Source organism: Adiantum capillus-veneris, chromosome 19 (assembly GCF_014529385.1).
Source record: "Adiantum capillus-veneris isolate H3 chromosome 19, ASM1452938v2, whole genome shotgun sequence".
Lineage (NCBI taxonomy): Eukaryota > Viridiplantae > Streptophyta > Polypodiopsida > Polypodiales > Pteridaceae > Adiantum > Adiantum capillus-veneris.
In genome coordinates, this window is record NC_140949.1 from 4872799 (window position 1) to 4898371 (window position 25573).

General features: G+C 40.3%; 1 protein-coding gene across 1 annotated transcript; it reads right to left on the reverse strand.

The window, feature by feature from the left end:
- Positions 1–9994: 9994 nt before the first annotated feature.
- LOC147433487 (uncharacterized) lies at positions 9995–12353 on the reverse strand. Its single transcript, XM_086489729.1, has 3 exons — positions 12098–12353; positions 11417–11622; positions 9995–10729 (listed from the first exon to the last, which is right to left on the reverse strand). The coding sequence occupies exons 1-3, from the start codon at positions 12233–12235 to the stop codon at positions 10462–10464; spliced, it is 612 nt and encodes a 203-aa protein (XP_086345855.1). The 5' UTR covers positions 12236–12353; the 3' UTR covers positions 9995–10461.
- Between the last annotated feature and the right edge of the window lie 13220 nt (positions 12354–25573).

Consider the following 25573-nt stretch of genomic DNA (forward strand, 5'->3'; position numbering starts at 1 on the left):
CAAAAAGCGATATATTCTCGAGTATTATTATGGAAACACGCTCTTTGACTTCAATGTAACATTTGTCCAAGAAATCATTTCATATCGTGTGCTACGAAGGGGTTGAAAATCCTGGGCCAAACTCGCCAATTTTCTCCCATGCATGTTTCCAATTATTGTTGTCTACCATGACTAGAGCACTCCCAATGAAAAAAATTGCTTTGGCAAGTGCAATTTGTGCTTCTTCTAGCAACTGCATTTGAAAGCTTTGATGCAATTATTTTTGACACATTTGCCCAAGTCCACATTTGTTGTGGTGCTTAAAAGGAACACGGCTTGGCATTTCCTCTCCATATGCAGGCTGTTCTACAGGGTTAGTTGGTGTCACCACAGGATTTGATATTTGACTATGTATGCTCTTGACATGTATCCATAACAGATCTATGGACACGCTGTCTCTTGCCACCCTTCTTGGAAAGCTCTTCTCTCAAATGCTTTGCATTGCAAACGCCTAAGGATGATCACATTTCTCACAACTCTTTATGAGGCTACCCAAAAAATGATTTCTAATATGTGGAGCACAGCCTTATTTTGTGGTGAAGTAAAATTTACATTGCCACTCTATATATGGATCGCATATGTTGTGAGCATAATCCCACTCTTTGGCATGGATTTTTTTATTCTTTTCCTTCTTTGGATCACTTGTACCAACATTTTTCTCCATTGCTTCAATTTAATAATGAAGGCATAAGAACTAGATGTCCAGTTTTTAAAATATTTTCCTTCTTTTCAAGATATATTCGAAAAACAGTCACTAAGAAACCAATCAAATCTATACATTATGAGATTTGCAATGCACTCAAGTCAATCCACATATTGACCACATATGTTGTGAGCGAACATACACATTGCAATGCACTCTCTATATGGCATTATGCATACAACAATGCTATGAAAAACTCAATGCAACTATAAATACAATGATTAGTTATACATCCTCTGCTACAAAGAATAATCAACTTTTACATTGAAATGATGATAATTATTTGCAAAACAGACACAAAAGCAATAATGTCTATGATTGGCCATCTCATGCACTAACAATCTTTCATAATACACAGTTGAGGACTTTGTGTACCCAATCAAGGGTTGTAGCCCTCTTATGCATTCAATTCAATATATAAAAGCTAATTTCACCCAATTAATGATTATAGCTCTCATATTGTGCAATGACAATGGATATTGAATTAAATCTATGATGGTGAAAAATGCAAGACTTCAAGGATCTTTATATACCCAGTACACTAGTACAGGGCATCTGAACCTTGACTATCAACTCGTTATTTAAATATGCTCATCTTTTAAAACCAACTTTGGCCCTTTTATGGACCAGTGGCTTCATCACAATGAGCACGATTTTCCAAAGTTTCAATTGTTCTAGTTTCATACCTTTGTTTTTGGTAAAGGATTAGAATGTTTTTAAAAGTGGTTATTGTATTAAGAATCATGCTCAACCCAAAAAAGGGCATGTGACTCTGTAACCTTAGGTCAATTCAGAAAAAGTGGTAACAGTAATGTATCCACTTCTGATGGTTCTTTTGTGAGTGGTAAATCACCTATTCTTAATGCTTTTATTGGAATCACTTCATCTCGGAATTCTGGTGAAAAGGACAAAAAGAAGATGTGTTGCCATTATTGTAAAGCTAATGATTACTTGATCAAGCAATGTCCTAAGTTGAAGGCAAAATAGGCTAAGAAGAAAGAGGTTGGTTCCACTGCAAGTGCAACTATTTTAGAATTTTATTTGAAAGGAGATTGTGATGCTGATGTAGATGCAGAATGGGCTTCAGTGCAAAGTGCACTTATGATCCTTCTGTACATGTTGCATGTATGTCAGTTGCTGCAAATTCTCATGTGGTACTTTGACAGTGGTGCTACAAAGCACATTTCCTCTCATCGTGACATGTGTTTACCTGCCTCGAGAATGTCCCTCATGGGAATTCGGTCACTTGTGCCAACGATGCCTCTTATTCGGTTCAGAGAGTTAAAAAGATTGTGATGACTGCTGCAAATGGTAGTTCTTTCATACTTGCTGATTCACTTTATGTACCTGGGATCAAAAAGAAGATTTTGTTTGCATCTTCACTTGCTAGACTTGGTCTTGCTGTAAAATGTGTAGATGGTTGATGTATAGTTCATGATCTCAGTTTTGGTGATGAAATTGTCGCATCTGGCATTTTATGTTGTGGGCTATATAAGCTCACTTTGTATGAAAAGTGTGGGTAGAATTTTGCAACTGCAGTTGTGGATTCAAAGGCTGTTTCATATGTAAAACTTTGGCATGCACATTTTGGGCATCTGAATTTTGCTAGTTTGTTGCGTTTGCAAAAATCTAATATGGTTGCTTCTTTGCCGCCTCTTGAAGTACCTATGAAACATGTTTGTGAAGGCTGTATTTTGGGCAAAATGCAACATTCGAAGTTTCCAAAGTATGGTTCAATTAGGGCTACATGCAAGTTGTAGCTTGTGCATAGTGATGTTTGTGGGTCAATGCAAACTCCCTCCTTGGGCAAATACCTTTACTTCGTGAATTTCATTGGTGATTACTCGAGGCATGCATGGGTGTATCCACTTAAAGCTAAGTCTAAAGTGTTTATGTACTTCAAGTAATTTTTGGCTATGGTTGAAAATGTATCTAAATGTACTATGGGCACCCTCCGATTAGATCGAGAGGGTGAGTATATGTCTCATGAGTTTAATGCATTTTTGGGTAGTTGTAGGATAAAAGACCAATGTGCAGTGTTGTATAAACCTTAGCAAAAAGGTGTTGCTAAAAGAAAAAACAGGTCATTTACGGAGATGGCACAATGTATGGTCAAGAGTCAAGCTTTGCCACATTTTTGTGTGCTACCTATGTACTTAACAGGTGTCGTACTAAAGCTTTGTAGTATATGACTTCATATGAAGCATGTCATAATAGAAATCCATCTATTGATCACATGCGTACTTTTGGATGTTTGGCTTGAGATTTGGTGCCAAAAATGCAGCGCGAAAAATTGGATGATAAGGTTTTCAAATGCATTTTTGTTGGCTACAGTACTAAAAGCAAAGGTTATAGGTTGTACCATCCACAAAAAAAGTGTATCTTGGTTTCACAGGATGTTGTGTTTGTGGAAGACTATGTTCAGCCTTTGTTGTCATGTACTAGAGATAGTAATGTAAGATAACGGGACATTTTTGATAGTTTGTTGCCTCTTTTTAGTGGTGAAAATGTGAATGTAAATTCCAATGAGGCAAATGCACATCCTATGGGGGTTTCAAAAAATGCTACGGATCATCCTATTATTGATGCAGATGTTGGCATGATGTACTAGATGTGGAAAGGGTCGAGAATGAGCAGGATAGAGGTATGCCAAAATGGTTGGCACATACTTTTCGCGACAGCGAATTGGATGCACCTTTGTCTAGGCGTACTCATTCAGGTTCTTGCCATGCATCTTATGCATCAAATTGTTCTGCTCTCACTATTTTTAGCTTATGTGATGTAGAGGAACCTTTGTCTTTTGATGAAGCATAGAATTCAAAAAATTGGATGGATGCCATGCAATTAGAATATGATGCACTGATGGAAAATGACACATGGACTTTATGTGATTTGCCTCCTGGCAAAAAGGCCATTCGTACAAAGTGGGTTTACAAGTTGAAACGTAAGCCGGATGGTGAGATTGATCTCTATAAGGCTCAACTTGTTCCAAAAGGTTATGCACAACAAAAAGGCATAGATTATGAAGTGACTTTTGCTCCCACTTCTTGTATGACTATTGTGCATTTTCTATGTGCTTTGGTAGTTTATTTTGGATGGGATTTACATCAATAAGACATTGTTACTGCTATCTTGAATGGTAATATATTTAGGAAGTTTATGTAACGCAACCTCGTGGTTTTGTCAAGAAATGACAAGAGGATAAAGAGTGCAAATGTAAGAAATATTTTTATGGGTTAAAACAGTCTCCTCCTGCTTGGTATAAGAAAGCTGACACTCATTTGGTCAAACAAGGCTTTGTAATGGTCCAATAGAAAGCACTTTGTATCTAATGCATAAGGGTGATGTACTTCTCATTGTTGTTCTATATGTGGATGATTTGTTGATCATTGGTTTGAATGAGACACATATTTCTGAATTTAAGGCTGATTTGAATGCTACTTTCAAGATGAAAGATTTTGGTCTATTGCATCATTACTTGGGTATATAGTATAAGCAGTATGATGGTGGTATTGCCTTGTGTCAAACACGTTACATAGAGACATAGCTATGTAAGTTTGGACTTGACAACTGCAGCATATTGGCACTCCCATGGAAATAGGTTTGAAATTGAGTCTTCATGATGTTGGTGATCCTACCAATGTCACTCTTTACCAATTGGATGCCTTATTTATGTATGCAACATGAGGCCTAATATTTATTTTGTAGTCTCACAGATCAGAAAATTATGCAAAGCCTAGGGTCTAAGCATTGGGAGGCTGTCAAGAGGATCTTTCGCTACTTGAGTGACACTTTACATCTTGAGTTGTTTTATCCCAAGAGGGGATCATTTCCCCCACATTTACATGCTTTTTTGTCAAATTGGGCTGGTTGGTACTATGCGTGAGTATCCATGAATGGTTTTTGTTGAGTGGTTTTTGTTTCATGCTTGGAAGTTCATGCATATCATGGTTGAGCAAGAAGCAACCTACTATGGACACTTCTAGTTGTGAGGCTGAGTATAGGGAAGTCTTCACAGTTACAATTGAGTTTGTATGGCTCAAACGCCTTATGGTTGATTTGGGTGTTGCACAAGACACTGCCAACATTATCTACAGTTACAATTAGAGCGCATTGGCAATTGCTAGGAGCCCAGTTTTTTATTCTTGCACAAAGAACATTGATGTGCATTACCACTATGTCAGGGAGACTCTCAGCTAGAGAGATCAACTTGGCTTATGTGCCAACACAGGACAACCTTGTAGATCTTTTCACAAAGGCATTGTCTCATGAGAAGTTCAAAGCTTTCCATAAATCTTTGGGCTTACTTCCCTTTGTGGATCAATCGTATCCTCAGGGCATGGCACTTCCCTATACTTTATGTGCCAGCTCTCGTTCACCACATCAGTCCCAGGGGGGATTGGTTACTCTACATATGTGGTAGTGATGTGTGAAAACACATTTAGGACTGCCAAGACATTTTTTCCCTCACTAGGAGGTTTTATCCCTCGTGCATTGGATATACGTCCATCGCTCTAGGGCTATCTAATCTATCATTGTGCACTAAACAATATATACTCTTTGTTGCCTACCTAGAGCTTCTTTGTCTTCTCCAAGCTGTGTGTTTCCTTGCAACCCTATTTCTAACACTTGCGATGACAAGAAGTAATAAGCGACACTTCTCTATCTTCCATGTATCTACCTAGTTTTAGGAGGCGGATCTTGGTAAATAGAGAAACTTGTCAAATCAAGCTGTTAACCTATCAATTTGGATAAAATCCTTTCCTTGACCTATCTAAACCAAAAAATTCAAGGTGTTGACATTAAAGTTTCCTATGACGTGTAGCTTTCCATAAGATCAAGTTCAATACTCACAAGTATATTTTAGTATTAATATGTAAAATCTTTTTTTTTTTGTAGAACTCAAGTTTATGCCCGTCGTGGAACAACCATTTCTTACTTTAACCCCTTGACTTTTACGTGGTGACAACAAAGTTTGTGTACGCTTTTTAACGCTTGGCTTAAAGTCTTGCACGGTTGGAGATCCTCATTTTGAGACTAGCATATGGCTTAAAAGTATGTATGCATCAAATAGACATGAAGGTCTTGACATCAATCATCACGTAAGTATCCAAGAGAACATGTAATGTTTAACATGTACGAATGTTTTCGTCATGTCCAACATTTATGAGAACATATGGCTAAATTAATTTACCAAAAGCAATATCAAACTACAATACTTAGAGTGGAATACCAACTTAGTATTTGAGTAGGCGTTTTGGGTTTCAAAAGTAATCCGTGTGGAGGCCACAAAAACACCACGTTTCAAAGTAATCAATGTGGAGGCCACAAAAATACCATGTTTCAAAGTAATCAGTGTGGAATCAGTGTTTCAAAGTAATCAATGTTTCAAAGTAATTAGTGTGGAATCAGTGTTCAAAGTAATCAGTGTGGAAGCAGTGTTCAAAGTAATCAATATTCAAAGTAATCAGTGGTGGGGAATAAGAGTTCAAAGTGATTAGTGTTTAAAGTAAATAGTGTGGAATCAATGTTTAAAGTAATCAGTGTGGAATCAATGTTCAAAGTAATCAGTATTCAAAGTAAGGGAATCAAAGTTCAAAGTAATCAGTGTTTCAAATTAATCATTGTGGAAGGCACAAAAATATAACAATGTGTAGCCAAGTCAAGTAGTGCATGTAACAATTGTTTTCCCTCTTGACCATTTTTCACTCCCAATAAGAAAGTGATCTTTATCAAGTTTCCTATCTGCAAAAGAAGTAACCACAACGCATTTGTACTACAATTTGTATCAAGGAGATTCTCATGTGGGCTTTCTTCATAATCGGAACCCTACCTTGGGGAAAATCGCTCATATTCAATACACCTAAGAGGGACAATGAACACTATCATAAGGACTTAAACTAGCAAGATATGGTATTGAGCAAGCATAGGCAAAGATTGAGAATACAAGCCCAAAGGAAGAAAAATGGGAGTGAGTGAGGATCTCAGTACCCCTTTTTTGCATTGTGAAAAATAGTACAGGAATGTGGTCGATGGATGGCAAGAGAGGTGTGGAAGAAAGATCAAGAAAGGTGAGAGAAGTCACAAGAGACTAGAGAAGATATTGGCTAGGTGAGATGATGTGAGAGAGCTCAAGACTTGGACAATTCATGTGCATGTAGAAGGAACTTATTCACGTGCAACATGTATTCCAATGGCAACTCCATCGACCCTCCTCTCTACTTAAACTAGCAAGATATGGCACAGCTTGGTCTTCCAAATGCATTGGTGATGTCGAAACAATCATATCTTGTTTCATTTCAAAGTTACAAATGTACATTATGTGAAGAGACCAAAGCATTGGGAAAGCTACAACAAAGCAAAAAATGGGACAGTGAAACTATCATGCACAAAGCAAAAAAGGGGGGTAGGTAGCCTTTTTTGCTTCATGGAAGTCAATGGCCTGTAGAAGCTATTTTTTGCCTTCCCTGTGGCTACTCTCCTCTTGGGCATAGTATTCAACTTTTTTGTTTGGCATGTTAGAGCAGCTTCTTCTTAAGATGCGTACAATCATGTCACAAGTAGAGGACTCCATCTGAATGGGCACAAACATGGAGAAGATAAGGGGGATGGGCTCGTGTTTTTTTCAACATCCGCACCTCTTTTTTGCCTATTCAATCCACTAGACTTGCTTAGTGTTCAGATTGAAGTGAAAGATGAGAGGGGGGGGGGGAAGGAGAGAGATAATGTCAAAAGAGAATATCCATAATGATCAAATTGAAGTGCTCAAAACTTTTAGTTCCAAGAGTTTCAAGAGAGTTACAGGGAAAATCATAGTGGATATTTCTTTGCCATGGGGAAGTGTCATATCTCTTAGTATTTTTCGTGAAGATGGAAGTACGCTTGTTGATGTCAATCTGGGGGGTATAGAGAGAGAGAGAGAGAGAGAGAGAGAGAGAGAGAGAGAGAGAGAGAGTGAGTCAAAAGAGAATATCCGTAGTGATCAAATTGAAACGCTCAAAACTTTCAATTCCAAGAGTTTTAAGAGAGTTACAAGGAAAACCATAGTGGATATTTCTTTGCCATGGGGAAGTGTCAGATATCTTAGTATTTTTCTTGAAGATGGAAGTTCGCTTGTTGATGTCAATCTGGAGATTAATACTGTTCTCTTTTGTGAATTGAAGTAATGTGATTGCTTTATGGCATTCAAATTGTTAAATGTACACTCTCTTTCACTAAATTTCTTTTTTTAATGTTTTTAAGAAGTTTGGTAAAGTGGAATTTTCTTTCCGACTTGTATTTTTAGCTCTTTGGGGTATTACACCAAAGAAATTTCCTAGAATTATTGTAGATACTAATTTGGTTTTTGAATGTTTGATATTCACAAAGATAGCTTATGAGCTAAAAAAACTTAGAATTTTTATGGTCTTGATTTTGGCTCTAACATTGTGTTTGACAAGGATTTTCCAACCTAAATTGTCCCAAAAAAATGTGTACTGTTTTTTACCATTTTCCATAAAATTGGCCATAGACCACCCTAGAACGCCTCTAAGTGACTTTAGAGTGTTGCATAATTAGTCTTTGCCATTCTAGAGGTTTTCTAATGCTTCTAAGGCATGACAAGCGTATATATTCAAAATTATTTCCTAATTATAAAAAAAATCCATACAGATTTAGGAAAAAAATTTACATTTTCATGAATTTTTTGGATATGTTTGTATGGTGTCATATACAATATCAAAGAGAATTCAATCACTTCAAGTGGATTAGATTGCTAAGTAGATATTTGAGCTCATTAGCTTCCTCTCCATCGTCTTTGTCAAATCATTAAAGACATCTTGTAAGAAACTCTTGATTCTTATCTTTTGTAGAGTCATTAGAATATAGGTAGTTGTACAAAGTATTGTAGGATATGAGGTACCGTAAACGTTTTAAAATATGGTGTGGCAATATCCAATCCATTAGCACAAATAAATGTGCGATTTTTCATGTGTAATTGGTTGAAGGCTATAAATTTACCATCAAATCAACAGTGGTGTATTGAGTATCTCAGCTATAACTTTACAAGGAGCATTGTAAAGCATGATAATATGTCTAACATCACTACACCAAGATATTTACCATTGTAAATGCATTCTAAAAATAATCTTTAAGGTGCTCTAAATTGCAAAGCTTGAGAGAGTTCTTGCAAAACAACGCTTCGTTCTCAAAAGACAACTTTTTGGAGATTGAACACTCCAAACTCCGTTACAAATCTCGTAATAATCCTTGAAAGTTGCTTTGATAACCTCACATGAAAGTGTCAACCTTCAACCTATTGTTAAGAGGGGGCCTCCTCAAGAGGGTGTAATGGTTAGACAAGACATGATGGGATTAATGTGATTGAAATTTTCTCACTCACACACGAGGAAGGGGGTAATGCTAACTTTGCCTCTTCGAGAGGTAATGTTATTTGAGGGGAGCGCGATAACTCAAAAACAATTTATCCCTCCCATGGACACCCCCTGGTAACATCTCACCCCCCTTGAAACCACATCCAACCACCATCAACATTAATAGCTAAGTAGCCTATGGCTAGCCAACTAGACATGTTCATTAAATCCATTGTAGAAATATACAAGCGACATATTAGTTATCTGAGATTGTGGAGATTGTGGAGATTGTGAATGTGGAGTTTGAATTATATCTGCTTGCCGTGCCTTAAATTGGCATATGTCTTTACAAACCCTTGTATTCTTAGAACGCATTTGTTTTATGCAATAAAAGCAAGGCATGGCTACAGCATAAATTCAATGAATTCTCACAGAAAATTCTACTATAAAGAGAAGCTGACAAGGAATTACATTCCATTCCTTTTATGTCTTGCACAGAGAAGATTTGTATATCCCTTACCCTTTGGACAATGGCAAGAAACAAACTAGCTCCCCAACCCTACGGTCAAATTAAGTGCAAAGATTGTGCCTTGAGGAGGTGACCCTACCTCAGTTATACTACTTAGGCCATTCATGAATGAACCACAAGATAGTAGATATATAATAATACACAGCGTTGTACATGTAAAGACAAAAATTAGAGTACTTGGACAACTGTACTATGTCACCCTAAGTGATAATTGTACTCCATCAGCCGTCACTTGAAATACACCCAGTCATTGCGATCCATTTAGAACCTTTTGAATCCTTAGAAATTCTTAACAAGCCAGCAATTTCACAAATCAATAGGTACAGCATCAGATGGATAGATTTGCCCTGATAATGCTGAGAATAGTGGTGATACCCCAAAATCTCTCTCCGATAATTATAAAATTGGAGAGTGATATATTTATAAAGCATCTTACAAAATTCCTTTTCCTTTCTACTCAGAAGTATCACATTCCACTGGATCCTTGATTTCCTCCAACCAAACGTCTCTGTGTATTAACGTAAAGCTCTGCAGCGATTTGTACACATGCAAGCACACACTCACATTGGTACCAATCATGGAGCATGGCATAAACATGGGAAGACCAGAAAGATGCCGAAGGTCATCAATCTCACTTCCCCCTGCTTCATAATGATTGGTGTCTCTAGGGTGAAATGTAACCTTATCGGTAAGAAGGAATTTTTTGAATGACAATATTCTTGGCACTAAAATGTTACAAGTTTTTAGGCAAGCAAATGCACCACTTACAAATGTGAGATATCTATCTGGTCACTTAATTACCCCTTTTACAGAGCTTTCATGTAAAAAAATGAGTTTGCTTATGGGTAAGATGACATGCTTACACCATCCTCTACCCTGTCAAACCGAACCTTTCCAAATGCTTCTTGAGCTTTAGAGTAGCAAAGGTAGTAGGAAACACCCAAGATGCAAGTGACCACTGTAAGTACAACTCCAGCAACAAAAGTGTCTTTGCGGATCGCTTCACAACTTATCTCATGGGCAAATGTGCTTGAAATATACCTTATATGCTTTGCATTCTGCACTGCCCCAGCTATGAAACAAGCTTCTGCAGCAACAAAAGAAATCCTACAGAGAACAGGCACAAAATATTATAATAAAAGGATGTGATCAAACCACAACACAATCTAACTATGCAAAGAAGAAAGTTTTCTCGCACAGGCATTTCAAATAATACTATGCAATGCCCAATCTATATTCTCCAGAAACTCCTTGCACGCATTAAATAAATTTCGATCATTTCCCTTGCATCCAGAATCTTGACAACAAGCACAAAAGATGCTAGCTTGGGCATGGTGGCACTGGCAAAATCAACCAATCTTGCATGATTACAATGGATGCAAGAATACATACCTGATGCCCTGATAATTGTTGTTGACAGACGACAAGCAAGACAAGAAAGAAACCCTCGCTTATCTTGAAGCAAAAAGCTAATGCCCCTTCTATCACATATGAAAACACTCACTTTAATAGAGACTACTTACACCTTCGTCACTTCCTTCCCCCTAACACACACACACACACACACACACAGCCCATGCAGTCCACTACAAGCACCACCTTCACCACAATAAGTTGTTGAACTGTCTATGAGGGTTTCTTCAGGACTTCACAACGTGCAAAGCAGCAAGCTAAGCATCTCCACTTTTCCACTTCACTAGTTGACCCTTAACACAGAGAAATTCTAGAATTGGCAAAAACTTGGGGCTGAACCGGTAAACAAAGCTAGCTACTGAACTACCTTACAGGCATTACCAGCTTGATACGCAGAAAACAGACGCAAACGCCCGAGCTGCACCTGGCTTTAACGAGGTTCCAAAGCATAAACACCGCGTTGCAGCAGCAAGCACCACTTGACTTATGAGAAGAAATGCCGCCGCTCCAGCAGCCAAGCCAGTAGAGATATCTGATGAATAATGACACCACTGCTCAGTTGCATTACTCGGGCTTTCATATGTCCCCTGCAAATAGGGGAATATCTTCCTTAATGAGTTGCAGAAATTTTGGAATGATCGCAATGTTTACATGATTACGGTGTAAAGTCCAGAAGAAACATAAGGTTCACAGTGCACTACCGACAGATCATGTCATCTACTTGTACTCAAGAGTATAGTTTGACCAATGGAAACACCTGAGGTTACTCGACAGAGAGAAATGGCTTTCATAATTAAGTGGTCTCTTGTGCATTAGCCACTGCACATGTGATTTATCAGAGCTTGAGAAATCCATGGAGGGTTTCAATAATCTTCCACCCCATGTGTAGAAATCATCCAAACAACATGAGATAGCATTCATCAGAAGAGAACTGCACAGAACTGTGAATCTAGAGGCTTAAGGACTTGAAGTACTCTGAAAATAGCAGAGATCTCATGGGAAACAAGTGGCAAAAGGGGCTAAAACCAAGAAAATTGATGATGCCCGAGAGAAGAGATTTACCGGAGCGCGCCTCTGCTCCGCAACAATGCCCAGCCCAAGTGCGACGAGATCGAGAACGACGATGGCGAAGGTTATGAGGATGGAAGCTCCCATGCTGGTTGATGCGAAGCCAGCTTGCCCCTTGAAAAATGGCCGCATACAAAGTTGTCCCTCCTATGAGAGCTGGCTGTGAATGAAATCACGCGCGACTGGGTCTTCGTAATCGTTCCCGCCGAGAGAGAGAGAGAGAGAGAGAGAGACTGGGTCTTCGTAATCGTTCCCGCTGAGAGAGAGAGAGAGAGTGTTTTATTATAAGTGTGTCCTAGGCGGCATTTACCATACTTTCCAATTGAAATATAGAGGCAGTCTTATGACACACTAATCTCCAAAGCGATAATGAACTCTAACCTTAATTTTATCATGTCAAAATCTGTGTTTAAGATACCTTAAATGATGAGAGTAAGATACCTTAGGAATGACGAGAGCTATCCTACACAACTAACGACTCATCAATTGGACTTACAAGGCAGCTCGTATGCACTAGTCAACAAACTTGAGAAATAGTTCGAGAGACTCCCGTTAACTTGAAGAGCTTTCACCTGGCTACTCGTAGACGCAAATGAAATCGAGGCGTGACAACGTATGCAGGAGAAAAGAGCAAACAAAGCTTTTGAATACACAGACACAATATCGTACACTCAACATAATTCTTTTCATTACTCAACTTAAGAAAATAGGTTACAAAAGCGACATTTATACTTTGGTCAAAGTTAGGATTTGGTCCTTCTCATAAACGACTCAAAATTTGGCAAAATAATTAACATCAGAATGATAGATAAGATTTAGAAGCTTGTAGCCCCAACTCAATGGCAATTAACTCATAATTACATCAAAATATATAAATCAAGTGGACAAACTAACATTGGCTGACATCATAGATTAATGGAGAAATTACAAGGGTGCCTCGTAATCTTCTTAAGCAGAAACCTTTAGCCTTGCCGCTAACGTTCTTTTCCTCCTTGGCCATATCGTCCATTGACATGATGATCAGGAGCAAGTCTATGATTTGAGCTTCTGGCCTTCTTTCTTCATTGTATTTGTTCTAGAGCCTCTTGGTACTTCATGCGAAGCTTCTTGTTCTTTTCTAACATATATTCTTTGATAATAAGGTTTTGGAGCTCGATGGTTGAGTATGCCACACATCTGGCATTCAAGGTCTTTAAGATTGGCCCCAAAACCCTTGTCCTCAAGGTAAAGAAGCCGGTGTAGAATGCTTCCTCGAATGTTTGCATAAATGAGGAAGGTAAATTTCTGTGCTAAAAGGGGGATTAAAAGGTAGTTTACTGCACCATACACACCAGCTCAAAATGGAGTTGTTGAGTGCATGAATCATACGATTCAGGAAAGAGTCACAGCCATGCTTTCTAGGGCAAATCTCACACAAGGCTTTTGGGCAGAAGCCGTCGTGACTGCAGTGCACATTATAAATCGTTCGCCTAGTACACCATTGAATTATGAGATTCCAGAAGAGTTATGGTCTAAACATAAGCCCCACTATGACCATCTACGTGTTTTTGGTTGTGAAGCTTATGCTCACGTGCCTAAACAACTTCGACAGCAGTTAGAGCCAAAGTCACACAAATGTATTTTCATTGGATATGGTGTAGATGGAGAGATGGGATATCGTCTCTGGCACCCGAAATCTCGTCAAGTCATCCGTAGTTCAGATGTGATCTTCAATGAGTCAAAGATGCACAAACAACCTATTAAGGAAATAGAGATTCGGAGAGTCACTTTTGAGGATGTTGCCTCGGAGACAATGAAATCAACTCAGCGGGCTAGTGATGTACCTTCCACTAGCAATGCTCCAGAGGGAGCGGATAGCAATGGTCAAGAAGTGAAACAATCTACTAGAGTCTCTCGTCCACGTGCGCGTTTCAAGCCAGGTCTTGATTACATCATGTTGACCGATTGCGGTGAGCCAAGCTGCTACCAAGAAGCCATGATGACGGATGATGTGGTGAGGTGGTAGAAGGCTATGGAATCTGAGTATAACTCGATTCTGGCTAATGACACTTGGGACTTGGTAGAAGTGCCAAATGATGCAAAAGCTTTACCTTGCAAATGGGTTTACAAGAAGAAATTTACCTCAGGTGATCCAAATCCAAAGTACAAGGCTAGACTTGTAGCCAAAGGGTTCAAACAGCAAAAGGGAGTCGATTTTGATGAAATCTTCCCGCCTGTGGTCAAGATGACAATGCTTAGAATTGTACTTGGTCTTGTAACGATTGAGGACATGGAACTTGTCCAAATGGATGTGAAGACAAAATTTCTTCACGGGGATCTCGATGAGGATGTTTACATGCAGCAGCCTAAAAAATTTGTTCAGGAGAATGCATCTCGTGAGGAGCTAGTATGTAAGCTCAAAAAGACACTTTATGGCTTAAAGCAGGGTTCAAGACAGTGGTATCATAATTTGATGCATGTATGAGGTCTCAAGGATATAAAAGGAGCGAAGAGGATCACTACCAGTACACAAGAAAGCTAGATGATGGCTCGATGATCATTCTAGTTTTGTATGTTGATGACATGCTTATAGCTGGGAAATCCATTGCGAAAATTGCCAACTTGAAGAAAACACTTAGCAATAATTTTGCAATGAAAGATTTGGGGGATGCTACACACTTTCTTGGCATGCGAATCAAAAGAGATCGCAAACGTCGTATTCTTGAGTTATCTCAGGAAACATACATTGAGAAAGTTTTGCAATGTTTCAATATGCAGGGGGGGAAAGCATTGAGTGCCCCAATGCAGGCATTCTTGAAACTCGGCAAGGAAGATGTACCCAAATCTGATGTTGAGCGAGCTGAAATGGCTAAGGTACCATATTCTTCGGCAGTGGGCAGTCTCATGTATGCTATGGTGGCCACAAGACCAGACATTGCTTTTGCAGTGGGAGTAGTGAGCCGATATATGGCAAATCCTGGCAGCAAGCATTGGGAAGCAGTGAAGCACATTCTTAGGTACCTCAAAGGTATGGTCGACAGGTGTTTACGCTTCGGGAACAGTGATGCATCCATTGTGGGTTATGCGGATGCAGACTATGCAGGTTGTTTCGACAATATCTGGCTATGTCTTCATATTTGTTGGAGCAGCAGTATCTTGGAGGTCATGTCTTCAAGATTGTACGTCGTCTTCCACTACGAAAGCAGAGTACATTGCATTGACGGATGCAAGTAAAGAGGCTGTATGGTTATCTCGCTTGGTCAGAAATCTTGGCATTGATGAGACTCCAGTGATATATTGTGATAGTTAGAGTGCTCTTGCATTGGCAAGGAATCCCGTGTTTCACTCCAAAACGAAACACATTGAAGTCGGGTATCATCTCATGAGATATTTCTTGGCCAAAAAGCTCATTGGTTTGGTCAAGGTACACACTGACGACAACCCATCAGATGCTTTGATGAAAAGCTTAGCTTTGGAGTGGTTTACACATTGCAGGGAGTTGATGGGTGTAGGTTGAAGCCACTAGATTGCTTCATGGTTGTACATACCAAGTCACTTGGTCTACATTAGCCTTTAAGTGGGAGTTTGTTGGGATTCAGGCCAACTGGCCGGACATCCCACTTACTACTAACCCATCTACTAACTTAACCATGTATACACTTATTATTTAATGCAACACAATAAGGAGTTGCAACAGGATAACGTTGTTGTGCGCTCCACCCAAAGCAGGTCTCTCTCTCTCTCTCTCTCTCTCTCTCTCTCTCTCTCTCTCTCTCTCTCTCTCTCTCTCTCTCTCTCTGCTCTCACACTTGCACTTGCACACGCTTCCCGTGGCACCTTCAATTTTGTTAACATGGCTGACAATAACCAAGAGAGTAGAATGAATATTGATAACTTTGATTTTGCACATGAAGGTGCTAATGATGATGCCTCCATGTTTGTGAATTATCTCATAACTAGGTTGCAACAAGCTATGGGCAATTCTGCTTTGCAAGCCGAAGTTACTCAACAACACTTATTCCCTTCCTCTCCAAGAGGAGAGAGAGCTTATGAGGCCTCTTGAAGAGACCCCCAAAAGAAGACTCTCTCCCATACGAGAGGAGGAATCCAAAGAGCAAGAAAGCAATGAAACTTTAAGTTCCTTTGAAGATGTGGCTCCATGAAGACGGCGGTCTAGACGATCTCCCACTCCTCCCAAGAGAAAAAGATCAACACACAGTCCTTCTCCTAGTTATTCCAAAAGGGAAGAGAGAAAACAAAGGAAGAAAAGGGCTAGAAAGAGGTCACCCTCTTCTCCTTCTTCTTCACCTTCCTCCTCTTTCAAAGAAAGCTATGGCTATTCTCCTAGATAATACAAGAGGGGAGGAAATCATAAATCATACCCTGCATGGCGAAGATCACAAAAGCTAAAGAAGTTCAAGGAGGGAGGAAAGAGTATCTCTTTTCTCACCTATGATGGCACCTTTGGTGCTACCGTCAAAGTAATGGTCTTCAATTCTAACAATTTGATGCAGCCTTTGGAGATGAGGGCTTCACAGAGTCCTCCAAGCTATGCCATGCAGCTATGCACTTCCAAAAATCAACTCGTCAATGGTGGGCTAGACTTCGTGGCAACGACAAAGCCCCAAAGACATGGAAAAATCTACGAGTTTCCATCATGAAGCAACCTTGCAAGCGATGCAAAGGACAGAGTGCTCACCGAATGGCGCAGCTTGAAGCTTCTCTCTCATGAGTCTATCCACAAGTATGTAGACAAGTTTTGGGATTTACATCTCAAGGCTATTGTCTTCAAAAGATAGACTTTGCCGAGCAAAAGCAGCAATGTGCGGGATTACCTGAAGAGATGTCCGAATACATCAACTCTCAACGGCTTGGTTCTATCTCCGAAGTAATCCATCACACTATGGTTGCTTCACGCATCAATTTCCATCAAGGGGCTAGACGAAATGTCAAGCCCATGGAAAACGAAGACAAAAATGATGCAAAGGGGAAAGCCAATGCTCAAAATTCTTCCCAAGGCACTTCCAACAACAACAACAATCAGTCCAAGGAGAAGGGAGTTGACAAAGGCAAAAAAAAACTCTCTCCTGAAGAGCTTGAAGCTTTTCGCAAGGACCATAAGTGTTTCAAGTGTGGGGATCAAGGACATGGCTATCATTCTTGCCCCAAGAAGAATGCTCACAATGAGACTCCTAGGGCTTCCACCATCGAAGCGCCAAAAGAGGATGTCCATTGCAAGGGAACATCACTTTTCTATGCTTGGGGAAAGGTAAGAGAACATGATGCCTTCATCTTGTTTGACCCTAGCTCTACTCACAACTTCATATCAACGGAGTTCGCCACCAAATTGGGCATTCAAGCTTTCGAGATGGGAGATATGGTAATGGCTGACACAACTTTCAAGGGACAGCAAGCCTCTGTTACTCCCTTGATTGGGAAGTTGAGGCTTCATGGCCAAAGCTATCTCGACAAAGAAGGCTTTTTCATCTCTCCTCTCCAACATGAGGATGCTATCCTAGGGGCGCCATGGTTTGATCGCATGGCTACCAATATGAAGTTCCTTAAAAGGAGAATCTACTTCACCTATAGGGGAAAGAACATGTATATAGATGCTAGTGAGCGTGGTCACACTATTCCACTTGTAAATCCTCCTGCTTTTGGATAAATCAATGAAGAGCTCATTTTTTGCGTACATGATTTTTGTCAAGAGTCTAAAATATCCTAATGTTTCATCAAATGTAAATGGTAGGAATCAAGAAGAGTTAGACTTGTCTAATTTTCTAAAAGGATTCCAAGATGTGTTCATCGATGATATCCCTATGGACTTACCTCCAAAACAAGGGGATGATGACCATTGCATTGAGCTTCTTCCAGGAAGCTCGCCGCCTAACAAGCCTCCTTATCAAGTCTCACAAGCTCAACAAGAGTAGATCATGAGGCAAGTACAGGAATTGGTAGACAAAGAGATGGTGAGGCCTAGATTCTCTCCCTTCTGTTTTCCAATCTTTTTAGTGCAAAAGAAAGATGGTGCATACCGTATGTGTGTGGACTTTCAAGGACTAAACCATATCACAATCAAAAACAGATTTCACGTGCCTCGGGTAGAATATCTGTTTGATAAGCTACAAGGCTCTACCTACTTCAGTAGTATTGACCTTAAAAGTGGCTATCATCAAATAAGGATAGTGGATGAAGATGTCCTAAAGATCTCATTTCACACAACATTTGGTCTTTATGAATATCTAGTCATGCCTTTTGGCTTGACTAAGGCGCCAGCTACATTCAATCATCTAGTGGAGAAATTTTTTAGACCTTACCGCAAATTCACTGGAGTGTTCTTTGATGATATCATCATCTACTCCAAGTATTTGGAGGAACATAAGCAACATCTCCAAGTGATTTTTCAAGCATTGAGGGAGAATAAGCTTTCTCTCAACCAAAAGAAAAGCAAATTTTTTCTTCAAAAGATTTAATACCTAGGACATATTATCTCTCAAGATGGTACGTATGGATCCATCAAAGTTAGAGGTAATAAAAGCATGGCCTAATCCAAGGAATCTACATGAGCTAAGAAACTTTACTAGTATGTGCGCATACTATAGATGCTTCATAGCAAAATTCTCTCAAATAGCAGGACCACTACATGACTCAACTAAGAAGAACGTTAAGTATGTAGGGAATGCTAAGGAGCAAAATTCTTTTGATAAGCTCAAAGAAAAGCTTACCTCCCAACCATTCCTCATTCTTCGGGATCTCTCAAAGCCATTTGAGGTCCAATGTGATGCTTGTGGTGATTGCCTTGGAGAAATTTTGCTTCACGAAGGGCATGCCATAGCAAATGAGAGCCGAAGGCTCAATAATTATGAATGAGTCTTGGACATTTATAAGAAAGAGCCTGTTCTAAATGCCCTAAACACATGGAAGCACTATTTATTGGGGACTCCATTTATTCTACGAATCGATTTCATGACGCAAACCAAGCTTTCCAACAAACAAATGAGGTAGGAAATTTTTCTTTCGCAATTTAATTTCCATATTGCTCACATTGCTGGTAATCACAATCAAGTGCCTGATGCATTTTCACGACGACCAAAAGTTAATGCGGTGTCTATAGCTACTCACAATGGTCTATCTTCTATGATAGATGACTATGCCATTGACCCTAACTTTAGAGATATGATGTCAGCCCTTTCTTTGGGGAAGAAAGAGGAACCATTCACCTTTAAGGATGGTTATCTTCTCCACGGCAATAGGCTATGTGTTACCCATTCCCTTCGTGAGAAAGCTATGTATGAATCCCATGCTCCTCCCTATGCGGCGCATAGAGGTATTCAACCTACTCTTCAAGGAGTAGAGACGTATTTCTATTGGCCTACCATGAAAGTGGACATACAAGAGTATGTTTCAAAATGTGTAGTATGCCAAAAGACCAAGTATGATAGAGGGAAGCAACCTGGATTACTCTAGCCATTGCCTATCCCAAATTCACCATGGGAGAGTATATCCATGGATTTCATCTTTGGATTGCCCAAGTCTATACATGAGAATACGGGAATATGGGACAATAGTCGACAGGTTTAGCAAGTGAAGGAGTACGAGCGGAAGTGCGACGCGAGAGAGAGTGCGAGAAGAAGAGCACGACGATATGGTGAACTCGCTCTACTGTAATGTGTAGAGCATAGTGATTTCTTATTAGGTTTTTACAAAAGAATATGTGTACATACCTAGCGGCCCGCCCACTTACCTGGGCGACCACATTGGGCTTTATACCCCAACAACCTCCCACTTAAAGTCCAATGTGGCACTTTAAGTGTGAGAGAAGCTACTATACAAGCTAATATACAACAGATGTAGAGAAGTGATGTACTACCCTACACCTAACTGCTTGCGAAAATGCGCAAAGCTCTCTGAGGGAAGTCCTTTTGTAAGTAGATCAGCAAGATTTTCTGTGGTGTGAACTTTGACAAGCTGAAGTTGCTTATCCTCAAGCATTTCTCTGATGAAATGATACTTCACATCCACATGCTTTGTCTTTGAGTGATAAACTGGATTGCGAGCCAATTGTATAGCACTTTGACTATCACAATATAACACAGGCATCTCTTCTTTGATTCCCAAATCTGTTACTAGTCGATTAAGCCAAATTGATTCTTTGCATGCCTCTGATGCTGCAATATATTCAGCCTGTGTAGTAGACTGAGTAACACAATCTTGTAATCTAGAACGCCATGATACTGCTCCACCAGCCAATGTAAAGACATACCCTGATGTAGACCTTTGGTTGTCTAAGTCACCTGCATAATCTGGGTCTGTAAAACCCTTTACACTTAGCTTCTGATTCCCATAGCATATACGCATACTCTTTGTAGCTTTAAGGTATCTCAATATTCCTTTCACTGCCTCCCAATGTTTCTTGCCTGGGTTTGACATGTATCGACTTACTACTCCCACTGCAAATGCAATGTCTGGGCGAGTAGCAATCATTGCATACATCAAACTACCCATTGCAGACGCATATGGAATCTTATCCATTTCAGCCTGTTCTTCCTCAGACACAGGACAATCTTGTTTGCTAAGTTTCACATATGGTGGCAGTGGAACACTCAGTGCCTTTCCCTTCTCCATATTGAAACGTTGCAAAATCTTGTCAATATACTCTGTTTGAGATAACCAAATCAACTTCTTTGATCTGTCTCTGTCAATGCGCATACCAAGTATATGACTTGCCTCACCCATGTCTTTCATGTCAAACGATTTTGCCATCTTTGACTTCAAAGCTGAAATTTCTTCCAAGTTCTTGCCAGCAATCAACATGTCATCCACATACAAAATAAGGATCAGCCAACTGCCATCTTAGCCTTCTTTGTATATAGACAATGATGAAACTCACTACGTTTGTAGCCTTGAGAAAGCATAAACTTGTGGAATTTATGGTACCATGCCCTCGGTGATTGTTTTAAGCCATAAAGACTCTTTAACAACTGGCATACCCAATCTTCCTTGCCTTTCTCAACAAACCCTTCTGGCTGCTGCATGTAAATTTCCACATCTAAATCACCATGCAAGAACGCGGTCTTGACATCCATTTGGTGCAACACCAAATCTAATATGGAAACCAATGCAAGAAAGCATCTCAATGTAGTCATCTTGACCACGGGAGAGAAGACTTCATCAAAGTCAATGCCTTGTTCTTGCTTAAAGCCCTTGGCAACAAGCCTTGCTTTGTACTTTGGCTGACTATCATGAGCGGTGATCTTATACCTGTAAACCCATTTACAAGGTAGAGCCTTTTTGCCCTGTGGTAATTTAACTAGCTTCCATGTCTTGTTTTTATGCAGAGCTGTCATCTCTGACTGCATGGCCAATTGCCAATTCCCGGAGTCCTTCATTTGCGCTGCTTCCTTGTAACATGAAGGCTCATTGCAATCAGTCAACATGACATAGTTCATAGATGGAACAAACCTATCAGGAGGTCGCGTGACACGTCCAAATCTACGCACAATAGGTGGCTCAGGCTCAGCCACAACCTGTGGTTCCACTCTATCCTGTCCTTGCTCCTCTTGAGCCTTGACATTTTGTCTTGCACGTGCAGGTCCATCTTCTTGGAAGACAACTCTTCTAATCTCCTCAACCCTCTCTGGTTTAGAATGATATTTGGATTCATTAAAGTGAACATCATTGCTGCGGACAACCTTTCTGGATTCGGGATCCCAAAGTCTGTACCCCATCTCACCAGAATTACCATAGCCTAGAAAGATGCACTTTCTACTCTTTGGCTCAAGTTTGTTCCTAAATTCCTTTGGAACGTGAGTATATGCCTCACAGTCAAAGACTCTGAGATGCTTGTATGAGGGCATTTTGCCTGACCATACCATCTCTGGCAATGAATCCATCTGCAAAACCTTGCTAGGAGATCTATTTACAAGATGAACAGCTGTTGATACAGCTTCAGCCCAAAACCCATTTGGCAGCTGTGCATTAGACAACATACTTCTAACCTTCTCTTGTACGGTCCTATTCATCCTCTTAGCAACACCATTTTGAGGAGGATTGAAAGGAGCAGTAAGTTCACGTTTTATACCTTTTGACTCACAAAAGTCCTGAAAGGCCTTTGAAACATACTCTCCACCATTGTCAGTGCGTAAGCATTTAAGCTTCTTGCCACTCTGATTCTCCACAAGTGTCACAAACGTTTTGAAAACACTAAACGCTTCAACCTTGTGCTTGAGAAAGTAAACCCATACTTTCCTCGAGTAATCATCTATAAATGTCATAAAGTAAGAAGCTCCCCCTAGAGATAGGTTAGGCATAGGTCCACACAAATCACTATGAACAAGTGCCAACTGTGTATCTCTTCTACTGCTTCTATGCTTATGTGGCTGCTGTGTTTGCTTACCATACAGACAATGTTCACAGAATTCAAAATCATTAAATGAAAAGCCAGGCAAATAACCAGAACGAGACAAGATTTCCATTCTCTTCTTGGACATATGTCCTGACCGGCTATGCCACAAAGAAACGTTCGGCTGCTCAGTTACATTGATTACATTTTTAGAGACATTTGATACATAAATCATGTAAAGTCATCCAGACTTTACTCCATGTGCTACTTACTGTCATAGAACCCTTGGATATCTTCCACATGTTCTGTCCAAAAGTGGTGACGTAGCCAGCATCATCAAGTAAACCTGTGCTGATCAAGCTCTTTGTAATTGCGGGAACATGTCTCAGATTCTTCAGCGTGAAAGAAGAGCCATTCTGAAACTTCAATTGAACATCTCCAACACCTAAGATCTCACATGTCTGCCCATTGCCTAGCCGAACATGATCTTTAGTGGTCACATAAGAGGTAAACCACTCCTTGTTTGGAGACACATGAAGTGATGCCCCTGAGTCTATAATCCAGTCACTCAGTGCATTTCCATCAGATGCTGTAAGAAGAGCTGAGTCCATTGTATTCTTCAAGAAGTAGATGTCTCCTGACACTAGACTGTCATCCTCTGCAACAGTGTTTGTCACATTTATTTCTTGAATCTTCACTGAGGACTTGTTCTTCTCACCATGGTCTTCAACTTTCTCTTTGCCTTTTTCTGCTTTCCATTCTCTGCAGTCTCTTTTCATGTGACCCTTCTTGCCACAATGGTAGCATTCTATGTCACTCTTGCCTTTAGCACTGCGGGACTTGCTACGAGACTGATTCCTCTTTCCACCTTTGTACTTTTCTTTGGTCCTTCCTATGACAACTAAGGCTGTTCCTTTGCCTTTGTCCATTGTCTTTCTATTGGTTTCTTCAGTAAGCAGACTTCCTTCTACACCTGCTATGTTCAAACCATCTGGAGGTGCAGAATTACTCAAAACTCTGCGAAAAGTGTCCCAACTTTCCGGCAATGTGATCAACAGGAACATAGCTCTAACAGGTTCATCAAACTTGACACCTTGAGCTGACAACTGACTATAGATTGTGTTGAATTCATTCAGATGATTGGACATAGGTGTCCCTTCTTTCATCTTCAAGTCAACAAGCTTCTTAAGCCAGTATACCTGTGAAGCTGCACTCTGCTTCTCATAAAGATCACTCAGCTTTAACCATGCTTGATAAGCCGACATCTCGTCTGCTACATTGAAGTAAACGCTTTCTGCCAAAGTCAGCATAATGGTAGAAAGTGCCAATTCATCCATTTCGCTCCTTTCATCTTCGTCCATATCTTCTGGTTTTATCCCCTTGAGCTTTATAGGTTTTATCTGCTTCTTTTGTACCAACACGTGCCAAATCTTCTTCTTCCACAATGGGAAATTGGTTCCATCCAGCTTCTTGATATTGTAAAGAGCAGTGTCCTGTGATCCAGCCATAGCTACGCTTCACAGTGGTTTACTTTCCTGGGAAAAATTCGGCAGAGTTTCCCCTGTAAACTGACCTCTGAACCAATATCAACCTGTCAAATGAACCAAGAAAGCTTCACATTCTGCATAAATTTCGGCAGAGTCTCCTTTGTAAAATGGCTCTGGTGTACTTAAAAACAGACCAAAAAACAGCTCAAAAAACACTGTCTCTCTGACACTGTAAGCTGCGGGTAAACTTGTCCTGCACCTGTACTATCTCTCACTGTCCTGTCACTGTCCTGTAAGCATAGACTGTGACAATGCCTCAATGGCAGTAAAGCAAAGATGCAATCCCAAGTGTCTAACTCACAGTCAATACATCCTAGCTGCCTATCTAAGGGTGCTTGAGGGATCGCTCCAAGACCTGTATCACCGAAAGGATCTCAACATTCGAGAATCCCCCAGCTCAATAAAACCTCACTCGACCCTCAACAAAGGCTGCAGTAAATCTGACAGTACATAGACTTCCCACAAAGTCATACATCCACAAATTTCCCACTATATGCTGTAACCGTTGCGGCGGTTGTTTGCTGCGTGACTCACAGCCAGCAAACCCTCAACCAACATACATCATCTCTGACAATACATCCCATGTGGAAGTACCTGCAATGTCAGGATGAAATCTGGAATATCAAGCAGCAAACACAAGCTACCTGATGAACTAGTGGATGTCGCCTACAGTCTGTGTGTAGATGCGCCCGTGTCGTATGTGACACGCCTCCAAGAACTGTGAGCCGTCCTTCGATGTGTAGACAGCCACAAATCAACACTCTGGGAGTGTCGATATCCATCAGAACCTGCAGTCGTAGGCCGAAAAAACCCAAATTTGCAGAGTCGGATATGCACCCGCTGAGACCACGTAGTCAAAAATGGCCTGCGCAGACCTTTGTCAAAGCCGAACGGTGGCTGAGATGACCTCAGAATGAAATTCTGACAACACCAAGCCCTTTGGGTTCTCCCACGAGATTTGGGGCCGTGTCTTTGCCTGTCGAATTTCACTCCAATCTGAGCTGGTGACTCTAGCCTCCTGCAGTGCTGTCTCGAGCCTCGATCTGAGCTCTGATACGAGTTGAAGGAGTACGAGCGGAAGTGCGACGCGAGAGAGTGCGAGAAGAAGAGCAGGACGATATGGTGAACTCGCTCTACTGTAATGTGTAGAGAATAGTGAGTTCTTATTAGGTTTTTACAAAAGAATATGTGTACATACCTGGCGGCCCGCCCACTTACCTGGGCGACCACATTGGGCTTTATACCCCAACAGCAAGCAAGCACACTTTATGCCTGTCAAAAAGACTATTAAGGCACACCAAATGGCAACTCTCTTCATATCTTAGATTTTCAAACACCATGGATTACCAACATCCATCGTGTCAGATAGAGATCCTAGAATGACCAGTAACTTCTAGAAAGGTCTCTTTGAAAATCTAGGAACGAGATTGAATTTCTCTTTGGCCTATCACCCACAAACGGATGGCCGAAGTGAGATAGCCAATCTTACGATACTTCAAGACTTATGTTACAGAAGTAGATCAATGCTCACAATGGGAAAAGTACTTACCTCTTGTAGAGTATGCTCACAATAATAATGTACATACTTTTACGAGAAAAGCA